Source organism: Dromiciops gliroides, chromosome 1, assembly GCF_019393635.1.
Source record: "Dromiciops gliroides isolate mDroGli1 chromosome 1, mDroGli1.pri, whole genome shotgun sequence".
NCBI lineage: Eukaryota > Metazoa > Chordata > Mammalia > Microbiotheria > Microbiotheriidae > Dromiciops > Dromiciops gliroides.
The window spans coordinates 549991718-550018366 of NC_057861.1; the positions used below are offsets into that span (position 1 = coordinate 549991718).

The following is a 26649-nucleotide window of genomic DNA, read 5'->3' on the forward strand; positions in this document are numbered from 1 at the left end:
AAATCCACTTTGAAGGTCAGATTGATTTAGCTAAAAACTACTTTTATGAGTCAAATATATAAAACATATAGTTAGGTAGAAATCTGAGAAATAGTGTTTAGAAAAACTGCTATGATCAAAAAAAGGTTTCTGGACATTGTCAGTTGCCACTAAAGACAGCACATGAGAATGATGAATTTAGGGCAGCATAGGACAAACACAGATCAGGTATCAGTTAAGAACCTCTTGATGTTGAAGGAAAATGGAATATATTCTGAAGGAAGGTTATTGAAATTTTCCATAAAAGCCTTATAGCTTTAAAAATATTTTATTTGTTGATATTGTAAGGACTTGGGCAAGATAACCCTTTAAGATGAATTTCATTTTTATATGCCTATAAACTTATAATTCAATTTCTCTGAATACAGTAAATTATAACATTTAAAACTATACTATTAAGAAAATTCCTAGTTATCAATAAATATAAATGTATAGATTGTCAGTTACTGGTTCCAGTGTTGTGACTTTGAATTGACAACACACAGTTCTTTTTTGTCTTTTGTAATACTCACCCCTTTCGTTAGATTTAAATCAACCTCTTAAGCATAAAACACAATAAACTTAAATTGTAATAGAAAGGGCCACATTATTTGAAAAAGAAATTGAAGAACAGGAAGAATATTTCACAACTCTGGTTCTGGGGGAAATGCTTAATAAAGACATAGAAACATATAAAATATAGATATTATCATAAAGACAAAATAGATAATTTTGATTACATAAAATTGAAAAGCTTCCACATGAAGAAAGTCAATGAAGATCCAATAAGAAACCATTGAATGGTTAAAAAAAAAACAAAAACAAAAAACTTTTAAAGCAAATCACTGATAAATGCCTGAAATATAAGCTATACTGGGAAATGATATAAAATACATAAGACCAAAAGCTATTTTCTAACAGATAAGAGATCAAAGCATAAGAAGTTACAGAAAAGTTGCAAACCATAAATAATTACCATGTGAAAGCACTCTAAATTACTAATTAAGTAAGTTAAGTGATACAGTGGATAAAAGTGCCATGGCTGGAGACAGGAATACTTAAATTTAAATCTGGTCTCAGTTAGATGTTTTGTGATCTTGGGCAAGTCACTTAATCTGTCTGTTTCCTCCTCTATAAAGTAAAGATCATAATAGCACCTATCTCCCGGAGTTATAAAAATCAAATGAGATATCTGTAATACCTGTAATTTATAATATTTGTAAAACACTTAAGAAACAATCTTGGAATATAATATTCTAAAAGTGTTTTTTTTTAATATGCTTAGAATCTAGAATAACTTATCCTGCAAAGTTGAATATAACTCTACAAGGAAAAAAAAATGGACCTTAAGAAGCTAAACTGTTACTCATCAAATGGAAAATAATGGCTGAACAGATTATGGTATCTGAGCATAACAGAATATTATAGCAACAGAAGAAATGACGAAAGAGATGATTTTAGAGAATGCTCAACAGTGTGAAATGATACAGAGTAAAGTGAGCAGAACCAGAACAGTTACTAAAATGACAATAACATTGTAAAGAAAAACAATTTTCCAATATATTGGGTATTTTTGCTTAGCCATTTTTCTTTGTTACAAGGAAGAGTACATTTAGCAGGGAGAAGGCTATTTCCAGAAATAATTCATGTTTTAAAAAAATACAAAAAACAATCCATGAAACTTAAAAAAAAAAAAGACTTGCCTATTTCTAAAACTTGCTTTTTAAAAATAAAAGCAGCAGACTGGTTGAAAAATTCAGTGTGTTCATTATGCATATTTAAGTACATACATACATATGTGCATGCATACATACATACACACAAATATACATTACAAACTCATGAATGTCTATTTAAAATATTTATGAAAATCAACACACAAAATGAAGACAAAGTTCTACCTCTCCAAACGTAGCTGGATTAAAAGGAAGAACAGCAGTTCCGGTCATGTATTTGGCTGGAGTTTTCATTCGATGTGAAGCCTAAAGAAAAGGACTACGTCAAAAAGGTAGGATGTAGGAGAGAAAATCATTAAAAATGATGGGCATGTGCAATTTACAGGTCACAAATAAATTCTGAGGCAACAATAAGAATTTACCCCATATTTTCTATTTGTAAGAATTCTATTAAGTATGCATTCAATTTAACACATTGAATATTCAGAAGGATTTCTTTCTAATGCCATAATATCTACTCCATAAATTATACTATAGTTATAGCAATGCTATGCTATATCCGGTTCTTCCCATACCAACTCCCACAAGGGATAGTAGTAACCAATACCTTATAAATAGAGACAGACTGTGACAATGGGATAAAGGGAGAGGAAGAGGAAGTTTAGAAGAATATCATTAACTCATTTAACAAATACCTAGTGGACGGCTAATTATGAGCAAGAACCTACATGTAGCAAAGCAACAGATGGTTCTACTTGTCTTCTCACAGCCTGTATTATCTCCCTCATATTTTACAGTAAAACAAGAAACCTTATATAAATGTACAGTGACATGCTTTTGGTCACTAGAACACTGAAGGTTAATGTGATGGCTGACTGGATGGGTGGGGGCATTGGCAGTTCCATGACTTATGGAATTTTTTTATTTATTTACAGCTAGGGAGTAAGCTGGATACAGTACCAGGGCCTGCAGACAAAAAGATCTGAGTATACTTGCTGGACCCTGGAGAAGTCACTTAACCTGTTTCTTTTTAAAGCAGATAGGGGGTGAGGGGGAGGGGTGGGCAGGGGGAAGAGGCAGCTAGGTGGGACAGTGGATAAAGCACCAACCCTGGATTCAGGAGGACCTGAGTTCAAATCTGGCCCCAAACACTTGACACTTACTAGCTGTGTGACCCTGGGCAAGTCAATTAATCCTCACTGCCCCGCAAAAAAATAAAATAAAATAAAATAAAGCAGATATGGCTGTTGGGAAAAAATCTTTCAGTTTCAATACTAAAAAAATACCAACAATCACCACAGCTAAAACCATTTCAGGAATGGCATGTCACTGCTTCACAAATACCAGCTTCAACATCTTTTTGAAGTTCAGCAATTTTTGATTAGGTAGTATAGAAAAAAAAACTTTCCAATACCTTCTTACCCATCTCCACTGAGACAACTCAGAAATACACAAATCATTAAAACAGCACTTACTCTGTTCAGTCTAAGTATTTACATTCAATATCAGTCTTGTTTTTTCAGTACATATTCGTCACTTTAATTAAATAATATGTGAAAAGAACAGAGGCCAAATGCTTAAGTTTCATTATGAATTTATCCCAGTTAAAAAGTTATATACTGTACCTTCTCTTGAATATAATGTACCATTTCTGGAAAGGAAGGCATCTGCTTGGAAGTACCTTCTTTTTCATTTTTACCCGGAAGAGTCCTTAGTACACGCTGTGCTTCTCCATGCACTTCTTCTCGTCTTTCAGAAAGAAATAAGAAATGGCAAAGTAATTATCAACTAAAAGATTTTTAATAAACAACATAGTACAATTTAGCATTAGCTTGATGCTTTCTTTAAATAACTTTTCTTGTTTTTCTAGAATGCCCCATGGGCCCAAATATATAATAAACCCTAGTTTCTTAAACTGTGGATCATGATCCTATATGGGGTCATATAACTGAACGTGTGGGTCACAAAAAATTTGGCAACAGGAAAAGGTTATGTACACCTATTTTATATACCTGGAGATGATGTAAAAATTTCTTGGGCAAAAAGGGATGATGAATGGGAAAAGTTTAAGAAGCCCTGTTATAAACAACTTACTCTGATTCTTGAAGATGAATCACTCTGTTAAAGGATGGAAAAAATCCTCTACACTTAAAAATAAAATAAATTATGGATTACTCTTCATTAACCACCCCCTACAAAAATAAAAACACTTTAGGTTTCTAAGTAACTATTTTTTTTTAAGTGAGCCAATTGAGGTTAAGTGACTTGCCCAGGGTCACACAGCTAGTAAGTCTTAAGTGTCTGAGGCCGGATTTGAACTCAGGTCCTCCTGACTCCAGAGCCGGTGCTCTATCCACTGTGCCACCTAGCTGCCCTCTAAGCATCTTCAAACTCTCCATAACATATTTAACTATCAAAGTATAAGTCTACATGTACGAGGAATTGCAACCATAGACATGATATTATATGCGTTATCCTGGAGACATATTTTCTCTCCCCCCTCCTTACATCCTTGTCCCTCCCTCCCTCTACAGTCTCCCCCCTTCTTATCAGTTGCCAAATCTTAGTGTTACTACTTCCAAAACACCTCTCTCACATCTAATCCCTTTGTTCTACTCTCACAGCTAACACTTTAGTTCAGCCTTCATCTACTTTCACCTAGATTGTTTCAACAACTTAAGTGGTCTTCCAGCTTCAAATCTTTCACCATTAAGTTCATCCTCCAGCATTCCACCAAAGTAATTTGCTTTAAGCACAAATCTGACCATGTCCCTTTAGTTCTCAAATTCTACTGGCTTCCTGATGCCTCTAGAATAATACTTAAACTTCTCTGTTGAGCTTTTAATTTTAAGGTTTTTCACAGCACTGATCCCATCTACCTTTCTCGTCCTGTTCTGTTATTACTCCCTTCCCAAAATCTGCCATTCAGTCAAACAAGCATTCTCTCTGTTCTTTATATGCAACACTTAAGCTCCTGACTCCAGGCCTGTGCACTGAATGTTTCCTATGCTAGGAATGCCCTCCTTCCTCATTTCTGCCTCAAAGAATCCCTCTCTTTTTTCAAGCACCATCTAGAAGCCTTTTCTGAACTCCTCAACTGTTAGTGCCTTTGCTCTCAAACTACCCCATATTTAACTACCTTGGCTTATTCTCTTTACGGTTTTCCTAGATATACAATATCCATATTGTCTCTCTGCTCTTAGAATGTAAATTCCTTGCAAATAGGGATTGTTTCATTTATTATAGTTATATTTTCAGTCTCATGTCTAGCACAGTGTATGAAATAAAGGAATACTTTCAAGAATGCTTGTTGAATAAGTGAAGGGATTAATGTGATCATGCTTAAGTTTTGCATGATGTGTTGAAACAATTTTTAGAAGGGGAAAAAAATTACAGCAAAGACATAATACATTACACAATACAATAAAGTGGAATCATCCTGGGCTTCAGAATGATAACTCCTAGTGGAAAATATAACAAAAACAGAAAATATTGGATGTTGATGGGGATGTGGGAAAGCTGGGACACTAATCCTCTGTTGGTAGAGTTGTGAAAAGATCCAACCATTCTGGAGAGCAATCTGGAACTATGTCCAAAGGGCTATAGAACTGTGCATACCCTTTGATCCAACAATATCACTGCTAGGTTTATATCACAAAGACATTCCCCAAAAAGAGAAAAAGAACTACTTGTAAAAAATATTTATAGCAGCTCTTTTTGTGGTGGCTAAGAATTGGAAATCAAAGGAATGCTGATCAATTGGAGAATGGCTAAACAAACTGTGGTATATGATGGTGATGGAGTATTATTGTGCTATAAGAAATGACAAGTGGGGGACAGCTAGATGGCACAGTGGATAGAGCACCGGCCCTGGATTCAGGAGGACCTGAGTTCAAATCTGGCCTCAGACACTTAATATTTACTAGCTGTGTGACCCTGGGCAAGTCGCTTAACCCCAATTGCCTCACTAAAAAAAAAAAAAAAGAAAGAAATGACAAGTGGGAGGACTTCAGAGAGGCCTGGAAAGACATATATGAACTGATGTATAGTGAAGTGAGCAGAACCAAGAGAACACTGTACACAGAGACAGTAATACTGTTTGATGAAGAACTGTGAATGACTTGGCTATTCTCAACAATACAATGATCCAAGACAATTCCAGAGGACTATTGATGATACTATCCATCTCCAAAGGAAGAACGGATACTGATGGAACAGACTGAAGCATGCTATTTTTCACTTTCATGCTTGTTTTTTATTCAAGTTCTCTTGTACAAAATTACTAATATAGTAATGTTTTATATAACTGCACATGTATAATCCATATCTGATTGCTTACTGCCTCAGAGAGGGGTCAGAGGAAGAGGTAAGAAGGGATAAAATTTGGAACCAAAAACTATGAATAAAAATGTTTATTACTTTTTAAAAAATAAAGTAAAACTTCTATGAGAAAAAAAGTTCTGATACCAATAAAAGTGACCGATCAAAGAATAACAACTCCTAGTTTGATGGTTACTGTGTGACTGGGCAAGCAATGCACTCTAAGTCTCAGGAACCTCATCATATCCCACAAGCAGAATGTAAGCTCCTTGAAGGAAACAACTCTAATTTCTGTCCTAATATCCCCATTTGTTCAACTTAGTCAATCAACAAGCATTTATTAAATGTGTGTTTATGTAGCAGGCACTGTGCTAAACTCTGGAGAGATAAAGAATGGCAAAAACAGTCTCAACCCTCAAGGAGCTCACATTCAAATGGTAGAGACAACATGCAAACAACTGCACACAGAAAACATATATATAAGCTAAACTGGAGGAAACATCAGAAAGAAGGCATGAGCATTAAGGGAAACCAGGAAATCCTCCTTTAACAAGGTGGGATTTTAGCTGGAGGAGTTAGGGAAGCCATGATGCAGAGAAGAATAGAGATGGAACTTCATCATGGGAAATAGCTTATGAAATGCCTGGTGTTGGGAGGAAGCATGTCCTGTGTGATGAACACCAAAGAAACTGCTGTCACTGAATTGTACAGTATGTGGAAGCAGTCAAGTGTAAAACACAAACAAACAAACAAACTAGAAAAACAGAGAGGACTTCAGTTACAAAAGGATTTAGAAGCCAAAGAGATTTTGTACTTGATCTTGGAGGCAGTAGGGAGTCACTGATTAATACAATACCTCACACATAATAGGCAGGCATGTATAATGTGACAAAACTTTTAAGCAACTACAACTGTACCCAAATTTCATGTAACACCTATTGAAACTTACGGATCTCCTGCAGCTAGTAACAGTAAGTATCTGGAAGGTATGTGATCTGGGGGAAACACCGTGCTGGCAAATTTCACAGCCACCTGGCGAACTTGGACTTCAGGCTATTTGACATATAAAAAACAAATCAATTATCAGCAACTCATCTAAGTCTGTGTAATCATTTAAATATAAATATTTAAAAACATAAATAAATGTTTCCATTAAAGACAGGTCAATCCAAGTACACAAGATCTTTAATTAGACATAGTGATAGATATTAATGTTACTAAAACAATTCCATCATTTAAGAAATTGCACAATAACTTTTGGAATGCAGGTTCATTTAAAAGTGTATCTGTGTCCTATGAAGAATGTTCTAGTAACCAGGAAAAGTCTTATAAAGTATATACTCCACATAAAGCCCCTCTCTTGGAAACTGTGCTTGTGTAGCAATTTAAAAACTTTCTCTCTCCTAAGCCAATTCTCAAGTTCTGAATTATACATAAGAGCCAAAAATAGTTCTTCTGCAGTTGAAACAGAATATGATCAAGAGACTTCCACTGCTCCTCAAAGGTGAAATATAATAACTAATTTACAAAAACAAAAATTGATGCTAAGCCATAGCCCTAAAGACATGTGGTTCTTTTTCAAATAGCACTGCACTATCTCAAAATTTCTGATCTCCAAATTTAACCAAACAATAAATTTGAATAGATCAAATGACACAATCTTTACAACTAAAAAAGTAGTTTCATATTATCATGATACCTAATCTTTTCATTTTGGGGGACTGATTCTCATTGAACTCTTTCTCAAAATCATTAACTTCTTTCAATCACAAGTTCTAGCAAAAGTAGAAATACAAAAGGGCTATAAAAGACAAGGCAGTCAGTGATTGGTAACAAGGAGGCACAAGAGTTTCTTTCACTATGCCTTTACTGCTGTCTCCCTAATTTAGCTTAAATAAATGATGATGAACTTCAAAGAACAGTCTAAATTCCTTGATCAAATTAGGATTTTAATTTTAATAGATTTCACAGTAAGTGGTCAATTGTTTCAAACTTGACAATTTTTTTGTATGAGGACTGAAAGCTACAGTCTCTCTTGAGGAAACTACTCCATAAGGATGCAAGTCTTGTTCCAGGAAGCCCTCAAATAGACCTAAGTACTTCCATGGCCAAACGCATTATTATATGATAATGAACCATGTGCATGAGGCATCAACAATGGTACTTCTAAGTATGCCTGAATTCCCCACTGTAAATATCATACAAATATTTTATCTTAAATCTTCTGTCAACCTATCTTAAAACTAGAATGCTCAAAGCAAACTTCTGAACTACTGCCAATAGACAGATATTTATCTTGTCAAAAATTTTTAAATTATACTGGCTATAATTCCATTTGATCCAAAAATTTGTGTTAATCTCAAACACATTTAATCTCTCCTATCAAATCCATCTCTCTCCACCTATCAACACTAGTAGGACAAAAATGTCTACAAACAAATATACTCAGAATTCTTTCATTCTTCATGGCAAACAAAAAGGGAATGAAAAAGAGGCAAGAGTATACACCATTTTAGACTATTGCCTGACTTAATTCTTCAATATTTGCTTATTTTCATGATTTTTATATGTTTCCATTATACATATATGCATATTTGACCAACATCAAAAGGCTCAAATGCTCAGTTGCTATTTAAATAAACAAAGCACTATTTATTTTAAGGGAAAGAATATCAAGCCAACTAGGTCTTATATCAGGCTACACTAAAAATATCACCATCCCTCATACACTTAACACTTACTAGCTGTGTGACCCTGGGCAAGTCATTTAACCCTCACTGCCCTGCAAAAAAAGAAAAGAAAAAGAAAAAGAATGCTAAAAATATCACCATCTTCCTTATCTTGCCCTGAAGCAAGAAGAACTTTATTACAGTGGGAAACAAAAGAAAAAAATGTTCTATGAAGTCTATAGCACAAAGGTAAGTGAAAATATAAACTCCTTTCTCGGTTCTGTAAGATCAGGAACCATTTCAAAACATCTGAATTTTAAAACCGCACAATTCTTTACTATTCCTCACAAGTCACCCAACTCTTTAAAAGAGACTCAAACACTCGGCCCTACCTTTATTAAGTATGACGCTACCAGTGCCTCCATAAGAGTACGCTGAGCTCCTTCCAAAGTACTGTAGGCTCCAACCATCATTGATAAAGCCTCTTGAATGGCAAGCCTAGTATCAGGCTCTTCCTGAAGGAAAAGAAAGGAGGTAAAAGACAAACCATGTTTCTTCGATCAATACTGGCCATCAGGCAGGGAAGCGTTCCAAACAAAAAACCTTACTTAATATTGCTATTCACCCACCTTACACAATGCTTCAAAAAACTGCTGTACGAGAGCTATGTCCTTGGTAAACAAATGAGGCATTCGACTACAAGAAAACAGAAACACAAAGATCACTGAAAATAAACATGTCGGAGGGAAGTAGCTGACGGATGGCTCAGCAATAGGAAGCCCTGGGTTCAAATGCTGAGTCGATGCTATCTGTGAACTAAGACATGTCATATGACCTCCCCTAGGCCTCAAGTGTCCTCATCTGTAAAATGAAGGGGTAGGATTAGATGATCTCTGAGGTCTCTTCCAGGTCTAGATCTAGAATTCTACAGTTCTACAATTTGAGAAAAAACAGGCTTCCCTTTTTTCCTCAAGGCCCCACTCAAGTGATTCTAGCCAATAATTATATAGATAAAAGGAAAGGAAACCACTTCTCCCATGAAACATATTTTTAAAGTTGGATAGTTACTATTGTTAGAACGCAAAAGCACTGTATTAATATAAAATGCTTAATTATATTCGACACTATTTCTTCACCATGGTTCAGAGACAGGTTAATACAAAGACAAAAATGAAGTCTCTACCCTTAAGGAACTTAAATTTTATAGTAGAAACAATACATACCTATATAAATATACAAAAAGGAAACCAATTCAGAGGGAGGGAGCACTTAGCATGTGAGGTGGGGGGATGGAGAGGGGAGCTTAGTGCAGGAGATGACACTTAATTTTGGAGAGATATACTGATTTGAAAAGGTAGAGATGAGGAATGAGTATATTCCAGGCATGGGAGATAGGTTGAGAAAAGACAGCAAGGTGTGACCAACAAAAGACTATTCTGACTAGACTACAAAGTGCATGAGGGGGGGCAGCTAGGTGGTACAGTGGATAAAGCACGGGCCCTGGATTCAGGAGGTGCTGAGTTCAAATCCGGCCTCAGACACTTGACACATACTAGCTATGTGACCCTGGGCAAGTCACTTAACCCTCATTGCCCTGCCCCCCCCCAAAGAAACAAAGAAAAAAAAACATATGAAGGGAAGAACTGCATAATAAACCTAGAAAATACATCATATGCAGATTCCCACACTCTTTTCCTTCTACAAAAAAAGAAGACACAACAACAACAAAATTCTTTCCAGGCTCTAAAAAGGACACGCTTATTCTCCATCTCTTACAAATACTAAATACCATATAATTACAAATTCCCTTAGATATAACACAAGTAATTTTACTGAAAAGTTTACTCACCTGGAAAGTTTTCCAACAGCGGAATATGCCATTGACAGTAGTTTAGGATCCTAGAAATTTTTAAAAAGATGACAAAGTATTAAGAAAAACTAATGACTGAAACAGCACTAAAATTATATACAACTTCCATCAAACCTTTTGTTTTCTTTACACTTCCAACTACTAGATCTTAGAATATGAACACATAACATTTAACAAAATTAAATTATGTATTACTCAACATTTTTTAAAAATTCTGTCAAAATTCTATCAGGAAGGAAGCCATGAGATCATGGATGAAACCGAATATTTCTTTTTTACCAGTTATTTTTTAAGAGGATATTTTAACAGCATATTCTCCCACCTGATATGTCATCAGTAAGTATTAAAACCTGCCTTCTCTAAAGAGGGAAGATAATATGTTAAGAATTCTTCCAAACACAGGACTATAGGCCAAGCTACGTTACATACTAGTTTATAATTTATCCTTTGTAAATGTGCTTTCTTATTACCTCAGTTTTAAAAAGTATACACAGCGGGGGGGGGGGGGGCAGCTAGGTGGCGCAGTGGATAAAGCACCGGCCCTGGATTCAGGAGTACCTGAGTTCAAATCCGGCTTCAGACACTTGACACTTACTAGCTGTGTGACCCTGGGCAAGTCACTTAACCCCCATTGCCCCCAGAAAAAACAAAAAACAAAACAAAACAAAAAAAGTATACACAGCAATTTAAAAAACCCCACAATTATACCCTCTTGAAAATTCAGGTTCAATCAAATGGCTTTCGAAAAGGGAGCAGTCGCAATTATAAAAAATATCATGAAAAGTCAACAACTATTTTTTTTGATAATAAACATTTTTATTTAAAGGTTTTGTTTGTTTGGGTGGTTTTTTTTTGGTGAGGCAATGGGGGTTAAGTGACTTGCCCAGGGTCACACAGCTAGTAAGTGTTAAGTGTCTGAGGCCAGATTTGAACTCAGGTCCTCCTGAATCCAGGGCTGGTGCTCTATCCACTCTATCTAGCTGCCCCTATTTAAAGTTTTGAGTTCCAAATTCTATCCCTCTTTTCCTCCCTCCCCTCCCCCTTCCCTGAGGCAGTAAGAAATCAGATATAGGTTATATATGTGTAATTATGTTACAACATTAACATATTAGTCATTTTATTTAAGAAAACTTGACAAAAAAATGAAAGAAAGTGAAAAATAGCATGCTTTAGTCTGTGTTCAATCAGTATCAGTTCTTTCTTTGGAGGTGGATAGTATGCTTCACCATTAGTCCTTTGGGAATGTCTTGGATCATTGTATTGCTAAGAATAGTTAAGTCATTCACAATTCTTCATCAAAGAATTTTGCTGTCATTGTGTGCAACATTCTCCTGATTCTGCTCTCTTCACTATACATCAGTTCATATAAGTCTTTCCAGGCCTTTCTGAAATCATCCTGCTTGTTGTTTCTTATACCACAATAATATTGCAACACAATCATATACCATAGCTTGTTTAGCCATTCCCCAATTTAATGGGGATCCCTTTGATTTCCAATTCTTTAGTCACCACAAAAAGAGCTGCTATAAATATTTTTGTACAAACAGGCCTTTTTCTCTTTTTTTGGCATGTAAAAGTCATCAATTTAACCTTATGTCTATACCTAAACTGTGCTTCAACTCGCTTGATCTGCTCTTTTACTGATGTACATGTTTAGAGATATAAATTTTGCCTTAAGTACTACTTGGGCTTCATCCCACAAATGTTTATGCTGTCTCATTGTTGTCATCTTTAATGAAACTGTTGTTTCTATGATTTGTTCTTTGACCCACTCATTCTTTAGGATTGGATTACTTAGTTTCCAATTAATTTTAATCTACCTTCCAAGGGCCTTTATTTCATGTAATTTTATTACATTATGGTTCAAAAAGGGTACATTTAATATTTATATTTTCTGCATTTGTTTATGAGGTTTTTATGCCCTAATAGGTGATCACTTTTTGTGAAGGTGATATGTATAGCTGAGAAAGACATACTCCTTTCTATTCCCATTCAGTTTTCTGAATCCTATTCATCTCCTTAATTTCTTTCAGATTTATCTAGCTTTGTGAAGAGAAAGTTGAGGTCCCCTACTAATGTAATTTTACTGTTTATTCTCCCCTGTAAATCATTTAACTTCTCCTTTAAGAATTTGGATGCTCTGCCATTTGGTACATATATATTTAATACTGATATTACTTCATTGTCTATGGCAAGGTGTAGTTTCCTTCATTATCTCTTTTAATTAGGTCTGCTTTTGCTTTGTCTAAGATCACAATTGCTACCCCTGCATCTTTAACTTCAACTGAAGCATTACAGCTTCTGCTCCAGCCCCTTATGCATCTTCCATTTCAAGTGTATTTCTTGTACATATCATTGCTATCTGCTTCCATTTTGTGGATGAGTTCATCCCATTGCCATCCACAATTATGATTAACTGTCCATTTTTTCTCCATCCTCTTTTCTTCTGTTTATCCTTTTCTCTTTTTAGCCTGTCCTTCCTTAAAAGTCTATTTTGCTTCTGACTACTGCCTCCCTTAATATACCTTCCTTCTTTGTACTCCCCTCACCCTGGTTCTCTTATACCCACACACTCTTCCTTTCCTGTTGAATAAAATGGATTCCTATAACCAACTAAGTATGTATATATTATCTTTCCTCTTTGAACTAGTTCAGATGGGAAGGAGGGTCAGACAATGTCCACCTCTCCCCCCTATTTCCCCTTCCACTGTAAAAGTTCTTCCTTACATGCTTCTTGTGAGATTTCTCCCATTGTTCCTCTCCTTTCCTTCTTCTCCCAGTGCATCCCTATTTCTCAACCCTCAATTTTTTTGAGATCATCTCAACATCACCAAATCACACCCATGCCTTCAGAATGATATAGGCCTTAGGAGTTACATGTATCAGCTTCCAACATAGGAATGTATGCTTTCTCTTGAGTCTATATATGAAAGTATTCTTGGCTCTTTTCATCAGAAATGCTTGAACTACCTCGATTTCATTAACTTTGCATTTTTCCCCCTGAAGGATTATACTGTTTTGTTCAATAGGATATTCTTGGTTCTAATCTTAGCTCCTTTGCTTTCCAAAATATCATTCCAAGCCTTCTATCCTTTAATGTGACACCCGCTAAATCTTGTGTGATACTGACTATATTTCCATAGAATTTGTAGGATCTTTTTCTGGCTGTTTGTAGTATTCCTTAACCTGGGAACTCTGGAATTTGGCTACAATATTCCTGAGAGTTTTCATTTGAGGATCTCTTTTAGGGGGTGATCAGTGGATTCTTTCTATTTCTATTTTGTCCTCTGGTTCTAAGGTATCAGGAAAATTTTCTTTTGTCATTTCTTTGAATATGACATCTAAGCTCTTTCTTTGATCATGGCTTTCAGGTAGTCCAATAGTTCTTAAATCATCTATCTTCAGACAATTTTCCAGGTCAGCTGTTTTTTTCCAATGAGATATTTCACATTTTCTTCAGGTTTTGGGGGCTTTTGGGGGGGGGGTTTGGACATTGTTTTATTATTTCTTGATGCCTCATGGAGCCATTAGTTCCAGTTGCCCACACCTAATTTTTCAGTGAGATTTTGTACTTCTTTTCTCATTTGGCCAATTCTGCTTTTTAAGGATTTCTTTTGTACCTCTTTTACCTTTGGCTGACTCTGTTTTTTTAAGGTGTTATTTTCTTTTTGTGTCTCTTTTACTAATCTATTAATTGTCTTTTCATAATTTTCTTGCATTCTCTCATTTCTTTTCCCAATTTTTCCCTCTACCACTCTTATTTGATTTTTAAAATAATTTTTTGGTCTTCCAGGAATTCTTGTTAGCCTTACGTACAATTCACTTTTTCCCCCCTTTAAGGCTTTGCCCATGGCTGTTTTAACATCGTTGTCTTCTTCTGAGTTTTTGTCTTGATCATCCCTGTCACCATAGTAATTTTTTACAATCAGGTTCTTTTGTTGTTGTTGTTTGCTCATCTTTCTGGTCTATTTCTTGACTTTAACTCTATGTTAAAGTTGGGCTCTGTTCCCAGGGAGGGGGAATTATCCCAAATTTTAGGCTTTTTCACACTGCTGTTTTCAGAGCTAGTTCTGGGGTCTAGGAGTTTTTGGTGCTTCCGAGGTGGTATGATCCAGGGAGAGGTGTACTCATTGCTCTCCTGGTCTGAGCTCTAGTACTTAACCTGGAAGGGCTGGCTCCTGATCCCATAAAACTGCAAGTGTTCCTTTCTGCCTTAGAACTGTGAGAAGGGAGTGATATGGGGAATGGAGCTACCAAACAACAGCCTGTCCTGCACCTAGTGCCAGCACAAGGGTCCCCTCTTATTTCTTTCTTTCTTTTTTAAAATTAATTAATTTTTTTGGTGAGGCAATTGGGGTTAAGTGACTTGCCCAGGGTCACACAGCTAGTAAGTGTTAAGTGTCTGAGGCTGTATTTGAATTCAGGTCCTCCTGAATCCAGGGCTGGTGCTCTATCCACTGCACCACCTAGCTGCCCCCCCTTATTTCTTTCTAACCAATTGGCCAATCTTCTTACCATCTCTGGGTTGAGAGTTCCCAAAACTACTACAGCTGCTGCAGTCACTAAATGTGTTGCCACCATGTGTGCTCCAGATGATCTCCCACTCCAATGGCACAGACCTCTCCTTCTAAACTCCTAAGTTTTCTTGGGCTGGGAAAATGTCTTACCTCGATCTTTTGTTGCCTTTCCCACTCATCAATCTGAAGTGTTATTTTAAAATTGTTTAGAGAGGAATATTGGGAGAGCTTGACTTTATAGCTTCTTCTACACTATCATCTTGGCTCCATTCCCTCCCAATACAAATTTCTAATGCTAAAAACGCAATTTTTACAACTACTTTGTGGAAGAGGCAAGTATTGATGATTTATAAAGTGTCTTTTGCTGTCCCAATCGTAAATCTAATTTTGAAGCAGTGGGAAAGTTCTTAACAATGATATAATTTTAAGGATTTTAATGTATAAGAATACATTAAAATCCTTAAAATTATCCTTAAAATTGTCTTTTTTCCCCCCTTCTGCCAGCCAGTTAAGAGTACCCTGTTATCTTTGATGCAAAAATAACTTGAAGGATTTATCAGGTCTTCTATGATCATCAATAGCCAGCTATCAAGTTAAACAGCCTCCCTTAAAAGACACTATCATACAGGGATTCATAGTATAAAATGCTAGGAAAGAGAACTGATGAACTCAGAGTAGAAACTGAAGAATATTTTTTCCTTTTCTTTATTGCTTTTTTTTGGGAGGGTGGGGGGAGTGAGGGAGCCCATGGTTAATGCTTAAATATAATTGGCATGCTTTCATATATACAATAGGTATCATATTTCTTGCCTTCTTAATGGATGAAGAAAGGGCTGAAAGGAGGGAGAGAATATGGAACTGAAAATAAAAACTTTAAATGAAAACAACAGTAACAACAACAATCTTTTCTCCTCATATTCCATTCCACGGTGTCTCTATTGGTGGATCGACTCTTGGTTATCTACAGATATGAGCTAGGTGGATAGAGTGGATAGAGCACTGAATTTGAAGTAAGGAAGACTTCAATTAAAATCTTACCTCAGACACTTACTAGCTATATAAACCAGGGCAAGTGATTTAACCTTTTTGTATCAGTTGCTTCATCTATAAGATGGGGATAATTATAGTACTTATCTCCCAGCATGATTGAGAGGATAAAATGAGATGATAAATATAATAATAATATTTAAATAAGATAATAAAATGCTTAGTACACTGGCTAGCATGCAGTAGGCACTATATAAATGTGAGCTGCTGTGGCTGTTGTTGGTTCTTGCCACCTAATTGGTTCTAACACCTAATTATTTCTTGAAGTAATTATGATATATAGGAGTGAAACTTCTTTGACCTCTCTCCATTACTCCATATTCCCAACATACTATTTTTCAGTCTTTCTTTATGCCCACCTTTGCACTGAAATCCTAATATATTAAATTATATATGAACTTATTTTGTACAGTATCATAGAGTACTTCATAGAATTTCCCTACTTCCTCATCTTCTATAAAATATGTTGATGAATAAGCTGCAATTATCTTCCAAGTGGCCATGGCTTTTCATGAGCAGTTCAATGTGACAACCAAATGTCCCCTGAAATTGTATTTCTTGGATGTACTAATTGTGCCAACTATCTGAGGTGACTCTCCAAAGAAAGCATGTGAGCCATCTTTCCATTTAGCTTCAACTTTATTTTGCCATCTGGTTCACTGGTCAACACTAACTAGGTTCAGTTCCTTCAGGACTATGTCCATTAGGTCAACAGTGAAATCTTCACATTTAAAATACCAACAGATAATGTTTATAGACTACCTACAAATTATCTTAACATATATCTAGTACTAGTGTAGTAAAAGCAAAAAGCAAAGCCACGCAAGACTAAGATCCATTTTATATTCTAGTTTGTTTCATGGGTTGCCTTGCCAAAGAATTCATCACCAAGCAGACAATTCAATACACTTTCTAGCCTTTCCAATATGGCAAACACTGCCAAAACTTATATCCCGCCCCCACCATAAGTCTTTAAGAAACCAGAGAAACATGTTTTAAAATGAAAAATCTAGTTTCCAAATAATGAAAGCCATATTCCAATATGTGTCAATTCTAAAAGGGCACAGACTAAATGGCTAAGACTCTAAAATCAGTTTTCAGTAGCCATATTTAGAAACAACCAAATTTTCTCTTTATTTTCAAAGAATTATCAATAGTAATCCTACAGCAAAGTCGTTTAAATAGCTACTTTTTTAATACATCATTTTAGCTCTTTTCATCTGGGATTTTGGCATGGTGGTGGCAGGGGCAGAACAGAGTAGAAAGATCTGCTCCATGTGCTCTCTATAGAAGCGTGGATAGCTAAATAAAGGTGGCTTTCTAAAAAAAAAAAACCACATCATTTTAGCATATGGAAAGAAAAGCTTCTCACCTCTTTATATTCATTGATTAGTTTAGTGAGGCCATTTAAAAGCATTGGACCTAATGGCTTAATCTTGATTTCTGGACATCTAAAATGAAAAACAAAATAAAACAAAACAAAGAATACAAATTATTCCTATTGCTTATAAAAAGGTAAAATATTAGTTCATGTTACTGTTTTTTAAATGCAGTTATTTGAAATAAGAAATATTATGGTTGAACCATTTGGAAAGAAAGCCATAGATTTAGCTCCTAAAGTACTTAAATATTTTTCTAAAAATCAAATAATTATTCCTTCAATATAAGGAGTAAAATGGATGTATATGACAGATACAATAGCTATAACCAATTAAAACAACTTTATCATAGGAACAGTTTAAGAAACTTACATTATACAAATATGGTGGACAAACTGCAAGGATAATGTTCTTAATTTTGCATTTGTATTTGCGCCAAACAATCCATCATATACCACCTATGGGAAGAGAGAACCAACTTTCTGTTATTAAAAATTTATTTGGGGGGCAGCTAGGTGGCGCAGTAGATAAAGCACCAGCCTTGGATTCAGGAGGACATGAGTTCAAATCTAGCCTCAGACACTTGACACTTACTAGCTGTGTGACCCTGGGCGAGTCACTTAACCCTCACTGCCCCGCAAAAAAAAAAAACAACAACATTCAGTATTTCCAAACTAAACTAAACTGTAATATTTCATTTGGTTCAAGACCTTATTCCTAAAAGTCACATATAAAAATTCATTATATTAAATTTGAAATCTAACATAAGTGAAGTGAATGGCTTAAAAAGTTATTCAGAACACTAGAATTATAATAATCAATCTTAATACCAGAAAAGGATTGAAAAAATGCAACACCTCTTTGTTATAAGAGAAGGCCCACTGGAGGGTGAGAAATATATGGAAATGACTGACATGAATAAAAAATAAATAAAAGGAAGAGTAGTGGCACTGGTACAACCTACTTCACAGGGCTGTTGTGGAGCAGGTGCTTTGCAGACTGTACATCATTACAGAAATCTAACTTCTCTTTTTCTTTTTTTTTTCTTTTTCTTTAAAAAAGGAAAGTTAATTACCGCTAAACTGAAAGGAAAAATACAGTTATCAGAGTTTCCCATTAAGAATCCTAGTCACTAAAGCATACAGAGATTCAATTTCCCAAAAGGCTAATTCATTAGTAATAAATTAGTTAATTAGTAATGATTTAGTTAATTAGTAATGGGTTAGCTGACATTACCTACAGTAAGCATCAAGTAACAAACTGACCTTATAAGGAAATTGAGGGGATTAGAACAAGAGGTTAAATTGCAGGAATTGAGTGAACCACACTGACTCCATCTTGTTACTTAAACCTGGAGCTAGCTCAGTTCCTTTTCCATTTAATGATGGGTCTAGCCCAAATTCTGTCCTGTGTGAATCATTTGTGGAAATTGGGAGAAAGCCTGATTGTATTTTTTGAACCTACCCCTGCATGGGTGGGAAGCTGGACCATCTCTACTTACTACTTTGACTCTTAACTAAGGAATTAGGTTATGCTGACCAGAAACCCAGTCAGACCCAAAGATCGATGCAAGGAGTTTTCTCACAATTGTACATCTTAAGCAACCCATGTTTTACCTGAAAATTGGCCCCACAATGATCAATCAGTTACTGTTTCCATGTTCCTTTGATTGTTCACAGATATTTGGGAGGAATAGGACACATACCTGTTTGCTCTCCCCCTCCCAACTTGGAAAGACCCTAATCTTTCATCTAATTAGAAATCATATTATCTACTGTTGTATTGTTTCCTTTTAATTGGCCCTATTTGATTAATTGTTTTTAACGTATAAAAGTCTGTCTCAGCCTGAACTTGGCCTGCTAAGCTGAGGAAGGGGCCTGTTTCCAATTTGTCAGGCAATTATCATGCACTGTTTAATAAATCAAAATGCTCAGAAGAGCAAACCTTTGTTTACTTGGTCCTTTCTTTCATCTTTCACCTGCCACAATAGGAAATACTAAACTTTGGAACGTTTGAAAAAGAAAATTTATACTAGGCAAAAATGAACATTTTGATCAAAAGTAATAAGGCTGGAAAAAGACAGCTTATGTAAGGGGCAGAGTAAGGGAAGACATCTGACTGGAAGAAATTAATACAGATGAATAGTGGAGGAACAAAGAGAGGTAATATGATAGGAACCAGATTATGAAAGTTCTTGAAATCCTGGTCTGAATGAAGACTCTATACAGAAGGCAATGAGGAACTGTACATTTTCAAAGCATGTAATATGTTTTCAGAAACAGCAACAGACAAGATGGATGAAAATAAGGAGATGGAAGAGGGAAGAAGAGAAAAGGCTACTACAGCAAAATGGCAAACTAAGACAGTAGTAATGTAACAGAGAAAGACCAATCAGAGATATTTTCAAGTACTTGATGACTGAATTTTCTCTGGAAAGAGAGGAAGAAGAAATGTACTCAACTTTTGAGTTTGGGGTAGTAAATAGCAGTGCTTTTCACAAAAATGTGAGAGGTGAGAAGGAAAGAGCTTTGTGTGAAGCAAAGAAATTTGGTATTGAACACTGTAAAGTATATAGACTGAGCAAGGGTTTGTAACCATTTTTGTGTTGTGGACCCCTCTGACAGTCTGCTGAAGACTATGGACCCCTTCTCAGAATAATGTTTTTAAATGCATAGGATTACAAAGGAAATTGATTATATTGGAACAGTTATCAAAATATTCTGTAAAAAACAAATTCACAGACTCCAGGTTATGAGTCCTTATGCTAGATGAAGGTACCAATAAAGTACTAGGCTAAAATGTTAATTTGGGCAACATCCTCAGAAGTAACAGTTTAAATTTTGAAAGTAGGAAAAACTTCCTCACTAACCATCACAGCAATTCAAATTAAAATCTCTTTGAGCTACCACCTCACATTCATTAAATAAAAAGCAAAGAGACTTAATACTAGCTGAATTGTGGGAAAACAAGTACATTCATTCATTGCTGGTGAAACTGCAACTGAGAGCAACCTGAAGTACAAAGGAAGCTGAAAAAATAATCACACCCTTTGACTCAATAATTCCATTGCTGAAAATAGAGCCTGAAAATGTTGTCAAAAATAACAACAGCTAAAACAAGAAAAAAACCTAAGCATATAACACCACTGGAAAGGCTAACAAGTGTTATTGTAATGATGTAAACTATGAGTGGTATGCAGTAAATAAGACTAGCAAGTATAAGGAATAAAAAGAATTCTGGAAAGATCTTTGTAAAATAATGCAAAGTTTAAAAAAAGAGAAAGAAGAAGAAGAGGAATCTCTAACTATAGTACCAAAAGAGAAGTAAATGAATATTAATGGACAAAGAATCCTTCACAGGACTTAAAGGGAGTGACTGAAATATTAAATACATTTTATACGATGAAATTAATTAAAATGTAACTAGTTTTCAATAAAACATTTAATTCTTAAGAGTATTCTTGAGACTTCTAAAACATTAAGTATAAAGAGTTGTGAATTGAGCCTTTAGAGATATATATAATTAGAGAACAGAAGAAGAAAGGGACAGTAGCCAAGAAGTCACAAAGAAGAAAATCAGGAGAGGAGCATTTTTTAAGAAAGAGAGGAAAAATTTCAAGTAGTCATCAGATGTAGGAGAGAAGACAAAGAATAATGGATTTGGTAGGAGGTAGTCATCACTGATTTTGGTGGAATAAGTTTTTGTAGAAGAGTAAGGGATTAATCTAGAGCTAGGGTTTGACAAAGCATGACTAAAAATGAAGGAAAAGGAAAGTGTGAGAGCAAAGTTACTAAGGAATGAATAAGAGATAGGATTCAGAGAGCTAGTGTATACTAGAAGGGCTAAATTGTAGGAGAGTCATCCCTTTCACTTTAGAAAGATAAATGTGAAGACACACCGAGGTGAAGAGAGTTGAAATAGTCTAGAGATTCTGATGCTGTTTTGACTCAGTGAAATAAATAGAGGAGATAATAATTTTAAGGGGAAATGGGGTGAGTTTGCACCTCAAAAGAAAAGATGGTCTGGAATAAGTTTTAAGAGGATTAAATTCAAAGTTATAATGGCAGACAGTAGATTTGATCAGAAGAGGCAAAGACTAAGAGCTAGTTGGATAACATAATGAAATAATATGCCAGATTTGTTCAGTTTTTCTTTTTGTTTTTCTGTTCAGCTTTTCTAACAATATAATACAGTGTGAAAAGACAAAGCTTAAAATATGTAGAATTCACGGTTGGAACTTAAGATGAGATTGCCTTAAAAGCAATGTGTATCCTGGGAAAGATAAAATTAGATAATATATGTAAAACACTTTGCATATCTTAAAACATTAGAACAAAAATCCAAAAAAGAATTTCACAATAAAAATGATTATCTGAGCACCTGAAGAAAAATGTTCAAAATGTTTTCAATTATGAATCTTACTGTGAGATGCACACCTGACAAAAATATTTTCCCAAAAAAACTTCAAAGGAGTTTCATAGTCTACAGAATAGAACACTTAATAAGAGAATAAACAATCTAATTGTAATATAGAATAACAGAATAAAGAGTTTATAAAGAACAATGGCATAATTTTGTAGCTAAAAATAGATGTTTAATTTTAAAAAGGGAAAATCCTGAAAATCTTATTCATTCTTTTCAAATGTATGAACCTATTTCCTGACTGCCCTAAATCAAAGGATCACAAGATCATAGATTTAGAGTTAGAAAGGGCTTTAGAGGTCATCTAGTCTTATCCTGTCATTTTACAAATGAAGAAGCTGAGAGTCAAGATTCTGTGACTTGTCCAAGGTCTTACAGTAAGTAAACTGGAGTCAGAATTTGAATCCATATTCTTTGATATCCAATCCAGAGGTCTTCTCATAGTACCATGCTTAAGTATACAATAGAAACCCATTCTCCTCCTCCTACCTCCTCCCACCACAAACACAAAATATGAGGACACTCTGCTGACATGCCATGCTCTTTATAGGGGGTGTGGGCAGAGATTACCTGAATATTAGCTGGGAAAGTTTCTGCAGCTTGTTTGGATCGCAGAAGATGAGGAACAATCTTTAACTTAACACGTGTGCTGACAGGATCTCTTTTCAGTTCCGGTTTCAGAACAGCCCCCTATCAGAGAGATGCTCCATTAACAGAAATCCAATAATCTCATTTTATGCTAAGTGAAACCTTGGGCCCAGAGAAGCGAGGCCATAGGCCTCAGCAGGGTTCCGAAGAACTGAAGTCAAAGCCCTAAGGTCCTTGTAGACAGTCAAGGGCACCTCCTGCTCTACCATAATGCTTCATACTTCTGGTGGCCGAGTGATTGTCACTTTCTGCAATGTTTCTACTCTTAAAGGGAACTATAATCATGGAGAAAAAACAATTTAACATAAATAAATATTCCACCCCATCTAACTAGATTAAAGAGATACCTGTTGTCTACACAATGTGAATTCATCATTAAGAATTATGCATAACTTCTAAAAAATTAGTTTAAATTGTCCGGGGGGGGGGGGGGGTGGAAGAGGATGGGGGGGGTTGCCATAGTTTACTCACAGAATAATTCACATGCTCAATACTCTAGCATACAATAAACTTTGATCAAAACAAACATGAAAAATCAATGGAGATATAATATAGTTCAAATGAATAAAATATTTTTCATTAAAAGAAAAATAAAAAACATACTCACCTCTTTTGTTTTCAGTGGTATATCCCCAAGGTACACTTTATACATCTTGTTAATGATTGCAGGGTTATTCCAGTCAATTAAGCTATGAAATGTTTCAATTCAGTGCATTAAAATTGAGATCTTTACTACTCACTTTTACATTTAATAAAACTGTAGCCTCATCATTTGTTAGTAAAAACCTAAATAAAATAGGAAATTAATCTGTGGCACAGTTATATACCTATTGAAAAGAATGTAATCATTGGAAAAATGTCCATAATCTTTACTTGTACTTCATACCTATGTATAAAGACTGTCAAGATTTAAGTATTTACCCATGCTTTAGCAATACTTCACTCTTTTTTTTAAAATAAAGGTTTGTTTTGTTTTGTTTTTGTTTTGCCAGGCAATGAGGGCTAAGTGACTTGCCCAAGGTCACACAGTTAGTACATGTCGAGTGTCACTGTGCCACCTAGCTGCCCCCAATACTTCACTCTTATACTTCACTGTTCATGTATTCTCCTGGTTCAAGAAACTTCTTTTCTGCTAGAAATCAGATATTCTGTGCTAAATAGTCTTTCTGAATAACACTTTCATTTTTAATTTAAGGTTAAGCAAAAACAGTTAGATGATGTATTATTTAACCAGTGGGGTCATATGGAATAAAAAATCCTGTAGTTTAACTATCCCTAACAACAGTTGTGGTTGATTATTTCACAGAATCGGTATGTGACAAACTATGCCACTGAAAAGACTCCAAAAACGAAGTTAACTCTTGGAATAGAATCAAAGTACAGTATTTTGGGTATAATCTTTTTTTAAATATTCAATTGTAGATTAAGCTTTCCTTTTTTACTTTTTTGCCCTCCACACCAAAAGTACATTAACTATATTGCTCTCAAAGACATTGAAGGATCTCGTATATGTAATATGTAATCATGCCATCATGGAACTACCTTAAAAGTAAATTGTAGGGGCAGCTAAGTGGCACAGTGGATAAAGCACCAAGACCTGGATTCAGGAGAACCCGAGTTCAAATCCAGCCTCAGACACTTGACCACAAAACTTTTTCTAGCATTCTCCTTCCTACAGCTGATTGCCCTCTTTCATCTTCATGCTTTCATTTATTTTCAGTGTCTCCCTATCTACTGGCTCTTTTCCTAATGTTCAAAAACGTACCCATGTCTCCTTCCTGAAAAAACCCTCACTGAATCCTTCTGTACCCACTAACTATTGTCCCATATCTCTTCTATCCTTTGTAGCTAAACTGCTTAAAAAGCTCATTTACAATAGGTGCCTGCACTTTCTCTCCTCTCACTGTCATGTTGATCCCTTTCAATCTAGCTTCTGTTCTTATTATTTTACCAAATGGCCCTCTCCAAAGTTACCAGTTACCAGAGTTAGTTGTCAACTTCAATGGCTTCTGTGCTGAGCCTTCTCTTTTCCATCCTTACTATTTCACTTGGTGATATCATCATTTCCCATGGATTTAATTACTCTCTCTATGCTGAAGATATTCATATCTACCTATCCTGCTAACCTTTCTGTTGACCTTCAATCTCAGATCTCTAAACCGCCTTTCAGACATCTTGAACTAGAAGTCCAGTAGACATCTTAAACTCAACACGGCCAAAACAGAACCCTTTTTATCTTTCTCCCTAACTCCCTCACCTCCCACCTTCCCTATTATTGTAGAGGGCAACACAATTTCCCAGCCCCCAGACTAGAAACCTAGGAGTCATCCTGAATTCCTCCCAATAACCAAGCCGTTGCCAAAGCCTATCAATTTCACCCTTGTAACATCTGTTATATTCCCCCTTTCTTTCCATAGCCACCATTCTGGTATATTCCCTTATCACCTCATGCCTGGATTATTGCAATAGCCAACTGGTAGGTCTGTCTGCCCCAAGTATCTCTCCACTCCAGTCCATCTTCCATTCAGCTAGTTACTAAATTGATTTTCCTAAAATACACAGATCCGATCATGCCAGCCCCACCCCCACTCAATATATTCTAGTGGTTCCCTATTGCCTTCAGAAACAAATACAAAATGCTCTATTTGACAGTGCAAAGCCTTCTGTAACCTAGTCCGTCCCGACCCTCCCAGAATTCTTACACCTTTCTCCCTGACATGTACTCTTCAATACAGGAACACTGGACTCCTGGCTATTCTAGGAACAAGATACTTCATCTTCTGGCTCTGGCCATTTTCTCTGTCTCACATGCCAGGAATGCTCTTCCCTCTTCTATTCTGACTACTGACCTCCTTGGCTTTCTTTAAGATGCAACTAAACTCTCACTACAGGAAGCCATCCCCAACTCCTCTTGATTCTAGGGCCTTCCTATTTATACTGTATAGATTTGCATGCTTGCTCTCCTTGAGGACCAGGGACTGTCTCCTACCTCTTTTTGTATCCCCAGCCTTAGCACAATGTCGGGCTTAATAAATGTTCACTGACTGACTGGAAATACATTTACATGAACTCTAAATTGGAATCTCCAGGCACAGAATACCTTAGATTAAAGGAGAGTATTAAGAATTCATAGAAACTTTAGTGCTTATTAAGGAAAATTAAACTTGTTTTCTTTTCATAAAATGTTAGAGGTAATAAGTATTTTTCATAATGAAATTTCACATTAAAGGTAAAATAGGTTAAATATCAAAAATTTCCCAAAGAATCTTTAGTGGTATCACATAAAATACCTACGTTCAACAATATAGTTCAGTAAATGTAATTCTAGAATATATCTTTCTTTTTTCTTTTTTTTTTTTAGTGAGGCAATTGGGGTTAAGTGACTTGCCCAAGGTCACACAGCTAGTAAGTGTTAAGTGTCTGAGGCCAGATTTGAACTCAGGTACTCCTGACTCCAGGGCCGGTGCTCTATCCACTGCGCCACCTAGCTGCCCCTAGAATATATCTTTCAATATCAGTAAATGTGCATTTTAAAAGAAATTCTCACATGCCCCCTCCCCCTACAAAAACTTGACACCTGATATTTTAACTTCAGTCCCTCACCTGGAGTGTCTCTCCTACATTTAATATAGCACTTCTAAGAAGCGAAAGGGACCACTTCATCACAGAAATACTACTTTATGACAAGAACTTTCTGATACTGTATTACTAAATTCCCTTTCTCCAAGTTTAAGACCATATCTAAGACTTGGAGAAAATTTTAGAGGAAGGAAATTTAGAAATCAGGTAATACAAGTCCCTCATTTTTGTGACTAGCAAGGTGGGCCCAAGTGAGTTTGACTAACTTAACCAATCATGGAGTCAAATAGGCAATGTCAGAGTAGCTCTACTTTCTGGCTTATATGCAAATAAATTTCTAGACTACTTAGGCCTTCTAGTTGTTAAAATTAATCTAAATATCCTCAGAACCTGAATTTTAAAAGTAAGCAAACTAAAACATAATTTGTTTTTAGTTACTCTTATTATAGTTAATTTTACTTGGGATAAGAAAAAGATATGATGCAGACATGAATTTTAAAAAAA

General features: G+C 35.6%; 1 protein-coding gene across 4 annotated transcripts in view; it reads right to left on the bottom strand.

The window, feature by feature from the left end:
• Nucleotides 1-26649, bottom strand: part of ECPAS (Ecm29 proteasome adaptor and scaffold) — a 149723-nt gene that overhangs the window by 59366 nt on the left and 63708 nt on the right. For all 4 annotated transcript variants that reach the window (XM_043976179.1, XM_043976176.1, XM_043976177.1 and 1 more), the window contains 10 exons: nucleotides 23174-23255; nucleotides 22489-22608; nucleotides 17869-17954; nucleotides 17490-17568; nucleotides 10533-10582; nucleotides 9313-9379; nucleotides 9076-9198; nucleotides 6964-7067; nucleotides 3320-3443; nucleotides 1920-2000 (listed from right to left, as the gene is read on the bottom strand). In XM_043976179.1, coding sequence (XP_043832114.1) covers nucleotides 1920-2000; nucleotides 3320-3443; nucleotides 6964-7067; nucleotides 9076-9198; nucleotides 9313-9379; nucleotides 10533-10582; nucleotides 17490-17568; nucleotides 17869-17954; nucleotides 22489-22608; nucleotides 23174-23255 — 916 coding nt within the window. The remainder of the gene's footprint in view (nucleotides 1-1919; nucleotides 2001-3319; nucleotides 3444-6963; nucleotides 7068-9075; nucleotides 9199-9312; nucleotides 9380-10532; nucleotides 10583-17489; nucleotides 17569-17868; nucleotides 17955-22488; nucleotides 22609-23173; nucleotides 23256-26649) is intronic.